At 37.3% G+C, this 4,731-nt stretch overlaps 1 protein-coding gene across 1 annotated transcript; it reads left to right on the forward strand.

The window, feature by feature from the left end:
- Positions 1-573: 573 nt before the first annotated feature.
- On the forward strand, positions 574-1,976 carry LOC116327043 (permeability factor 2-like). The gene is made up of 4 exons (XM_031748508.2): positions 574-796; positions 955-1,063; positions 1,169-1,243; positions 1,581-1,976. The coding sequence occupies exons 1-4, from the start codon at positions 730-732 to the stop codon at positions 1,627-1,629; spliced, it is 300 nt and encodes a 99-aa protein (XP_031604368.1). The 5' UTR covers positions 574-729; the 3' UTR covers positions 1,630-1,976.
- Positions 1,977-4,731: the final 2,755 nt, after the last annotated feature.

The following is a 4,731-nucleotide window of genomic DNA, read 5'->3' on the forward strand; positions in this document are numbered from 1 at the left end:
ACACGTGCACATCTGCAAACACTGAATACAAAATGACTTTTTCAGCTGTGTTTAAAGGAACTTCCAATTTTCTATCTTTTTATCATTTTATTTACTGGAAAGTGTCCAAACACTTTTATCATAAAGAGAAGTGTAAGTAAACTTTCAGCAGAGTGTAAAAATATTTGGAATATCATATCATATCATATCATATCATATCTGAGTTTGTGCTGTCTAAATTTTTCATATTAGACGGATCATATAAAGGCTTCATTGCATTTCACTTCTCTGGAAGTAGATCAGCAATACAAAAGATCCTTTATCAGCAAAACTCACATATGAGTGATTGGAGTCAGTTCAAAATGAGTGAAATGTGACGTCACTTTCAACAGATACAAACGACACCTGAAGGCAGGCATGTCTCAACATAAACCAGTCGCACAGGAAATGCTAATGAGTAAGTGAGCGTAGATAGTTTAAATGAAAAATTGCAACAGCACGTTTTGTGGGAGGACAGACATAAAAAATGATTTTTTGCAGCCACTTCTTAGGAAGACATTCTTGGACGGGGTCCACGTGCCTGTGAGTGTATATAAGGAGGTTCAGAGATGATGAACCTCAGTCCTGCACACTCAGGCAGCTCAAGAAGAGAAGGAGACGCACAGCAGCAGAGATCCTTCATATTTGAGAAGAATAAACCAACTGAAGACTGAGCCTTCAGTAGATCCTCAAAAACTGAAAAGCTTTAAGATGAAGACAAGTGTTGCCATCCAGTGCATCGTTCTCCTGGCCTGCATGGCCTTTTGCACTTCACTAGGTAAGTGTGTTTTATTGGATCATTAAACAAATTGGTGTATTTGTGCGTCTTGAAAAGAGTTGAATTATGACAACAAATCAATCTAAATATATTTATGTTTAAGTAAAATATGAAACTGCAGCAGTTTAACATTAAATATAACTTTCTACCTTTTACAGTTATTCCAAGGTGCCGGTGTTTGAAGACCAGTAAGTCAGTATGGATCGCTCTCATCGCTCAACTCAAGGTGGATGAGCCTCGTCCACACTGCAACAGGAGAGAAGTCATGTAAGTACCCACAGTGACAGGAGCACATTATTAATAAGAGCTCAGTCATTAATAAGGATTGTTTATAAAGTGGTTTTAAATCAAAGCTTTCTTTACATGTTATAGTGTCACACTGAAGGATGGGAGTGAACGGTGTCTCGATCCTGAGTCTAAATTCACCAAAACGCTGCTGGAAAAACTGTAAGTCATACAGATGTTTTTTCTTTCTTTCATTCACTGTTATTCAACTAAATGTGAGTTAAATATTAGAGAGAAAGTGAGTAAAGTCAAAACAGGAACATCAACTCACTTTGGAGCATCAGTGTGAGACTCTGCACATCAGTGATTAAAAATACTGATGGTTTTACAGCAGCGGTTACATGCTCAGGGTGAATAATGTTTCTGCATCACTGGATAACTATGAGGGATGAACAATTAACAAACTGCAGGGAGTGAATTTCTTTGGGGGTTTTTCAAAGCAAGATCATGTTTTTTCATTCACCCACAGTCTCATCTCTCTAATATGTTGTTTTCACAGGAATCAGATGAAAAAAACAGTCGTCAGCCCCCAAACAACCACAGCATAAACCACAGTGCCAGAATCATCATGATCCACTTTGTATGTTTAGTGCTGGTACAAGATGTGTGGATCAAGAAGAAGGAGCAGCACAGCTCTAGTTCTCATCACAAAATAGAAATGCAACTCATCCTTCAGTTCTGATTAATAAGCATATGTATATATATTTTATACATATATTTATTTACTTTTGTAAAGTATGCTGATGTAAGACTGATGTAATAAAACCATGATTATTTATATCAGAGGTGAACTTCATGTGTATTTTTACAAGTTTTGTTTTCTTTTTGTATTCTGATATGTACAACAGTGACTCCAAAGCCGACTCAATAAACCTCTAAGTTGTTGAGTAAGTTACATCTTTTCACTTTATTACAATGACTAATTAATGTTTTAATTGTAAGCAGACAAACAGGGACATAGAAACAAGAAAAAGTGCAACCAGCACAACAACATAAAAAATAAAATAAAATGAAACAAATAAAATGAAAAAAAGTCATCTCAAAAGTTAATGTAACGATCCTGGGTATTTTGACCCAGCGTTTTGAGTCTTAGTTTATTTTTATGTTTAAGTCCTTTAGGTTTTCTAAGTTCATCTCTATCATGCCTAGGTTGCCATTATAGTTCTTTGTTATTAGACTCCCCTTGTGTCTTCAACCCCTGTGTTAAGTCTCCCTTGGCTGTCATGTGTTTCATCTCTGTGGGTCTTGTGTTGTCAAGTTCAATTTGTCATTTCTGCGTCTCATTATGTTTCCTGTTTTATTTTGAAGAGGTCCTGTGTTCCTGTGTGTTTAGTTTTACTCTCCCCTTGTGATGTCGCTATGTCCATTCATATCAGCTGTTTCCCCATGTGTTTCCACTTCGCTTATTATCCTCTTGTATGTATTTAGTCTGTGTTTGCTCATTCAGTCTTTGTCAGGTCACCTGCTAGTTCTTTTCTATGTATCCATGCCAGGCCCCCATGTTTAAGGTTTTTTCATGTTTTAATTTTAGTTCACCCAGTTTAGGTTATTGTTTAGATTCACCCATGCCCTTGGTTCGTATTTATTTTGCCAGCCTTAATAAACGGCTCGTTTTTTGTTAATTCACGTCACGTTCTGTTTTTTTGTCTGCATTTGAGTCCTTTTTTCATTCTACACACGACTGTGACAGCTGCTCCAGTTTAAACAGGATGTTCTTGAAATTATTGACACAAGAGTGCTGCGACTTTGATAGAGTTAGTTTCCCGCAGGATTATTATTATTAGTAGTAGTAATAGTAGTAGTAGTAGTAGCTTACAGCGTGGGCCAAATTGGTGAACAAACACACAAGAGAAATTTAAATGAAAAATTTAGAATAGAAAATGGAAAATTACTTTTAAACATTAAAACATGCACTGTGATAGACTGAACTCTAGACAGAAACAGCACTACAGCTGAATAACAGAACTGTTTTATGTGGATTAATTTAAAACGGGTTGGAACGCTATGAAGTAGCTGTCCAATTAAAGTGACCAGGACATGTCCTTCAATGCACATATTAAACAAATATGCAGGACTGCTTTCTTTCATTTGCGCAGTATCTCTAAAATTAGAAAAATTCTGTCTCAGAGTGACGCTGAAAAACTAGTTCATGCATTTATTTCTTCCAGGCTGGACTACTGTAATTCATTATTATCAGGATGTCCTAAAAACTCCCTGAAAAGCCTTCACTTAATCCAAAATGTTGCAGCAAGAGTACTGACAGGGACTAGACAGAGAGAGCATATTTCTCCTATGTTGGCTTGGATTCAGGAGGCAGACATTGTCTCTACTTTTAAGATTAGGCTTAAAACTTTCCTTTTTGATAAAGCTTATATTTACGGCTGTACACATGACCCAAAATCCTCTCTTATGCATGCTGCAATAGGTCTTGGCTGCTGGGGAATTCCCATGATGCATTGAGTCTTTCTTTTTCAGTCACCTTTCTCAATCACTGTGTTTATACACCTTTGCATTTAGTTATTGGTTATTATTAATCTCTGGCTCTCTTCAACGGCATGTCTTTTGTCCCATCTTCCTTACTTCACCCCAAGGTTAAGGCAGATTGCTGCTCCTCCCTGAGCCTGGTTCTGCTGAATAAATCTGAGATTTTCAGACTTTTTTTTTCTTTCATTCTCAATGATACTTGCTTTCACTTCCCTCTAACAGTGGTTAATTTTTTTTAAAAAACAGCTTAATGAGTCACAGGTATGCAGCTGTGAAAACTGCCCTGTCTTTTAGCCTCCTTAGCCTCCTACGACTGATCATATAAAAGGATTATGGCATTTCACTTCTCTGGAAGTAGATCAGCAATACGAGAGATCCTTTATCTGAAAAACTTACGTATAAGTGATTGGAGTGAGTCCAAAATGGGTGAAATGTGACACCTGAAGGCAGGCATGTCTCAACGTAAAGCAATCGCACAGGAATGCCTTATGAGTAAGTGAACGTAGAAAGTTTAAATGCCAAAGGATTGCAACTGCAGGATTTCCCTGTGGGAGGACGGGAATCAAAAGCCACTTCTTAGGAAGTCCATAAGGAGGGCTCTCATCACTCAACTCAAGGTGACTCAAGGTTACTCACAGTGACAGGAGCACATTATTACAGTTTTTCACAAATGCTAAAACACATTTCACAAACGTTCCCACCATGTTCCCCAATGTCTACACACAACACCCTTTTCTAAAGCTACATAAACACAACCACACCTTCCCACTGCAAAACTCAAACTTTCACACCGAAAGAGCAGCTCGGAGCTTTCAAAAATGTAAACACTATACACATCATTACACACTACAGCAAAACAATTGAAAACACAATGCTCAATTTGTGAGAAGGTTCTTTGTTTCATAAAAGCCAATGCATATTTTTAGAAACTATACAGTAACGGATCGTCGTAGATCTCTGCAGAGGATTAGGCATTTAGATTCGTGAGTTTCATATGAAGTGTATAAATCTATAGAAAATCCTGCATGTACGTACACTACTGTAACACAACTCAATGCAAAAGCAGAATCTATTGCACACAACAGTACTCTTGAAAACATGATCAGGGTGTGAAGTTTTTTTTATTTACGTTATTCACACCACACACACACCAAATCAGTGTACAG

Source organism: Oreochromis aureus, linkage group 3 (genome assembly GCF_013358895.1).
Source record: "Oreochromis aureus strain Israel breed Guangdong linkage group 3, ZZ_aureus, whole genome shotgun sequence".
Lineage (NCBI taxonomy): Eukaryota > Metazoa > Chordata > Actinopteri > Cichliformes > Cichlidae > Oreochromis > Oreochromis aureus.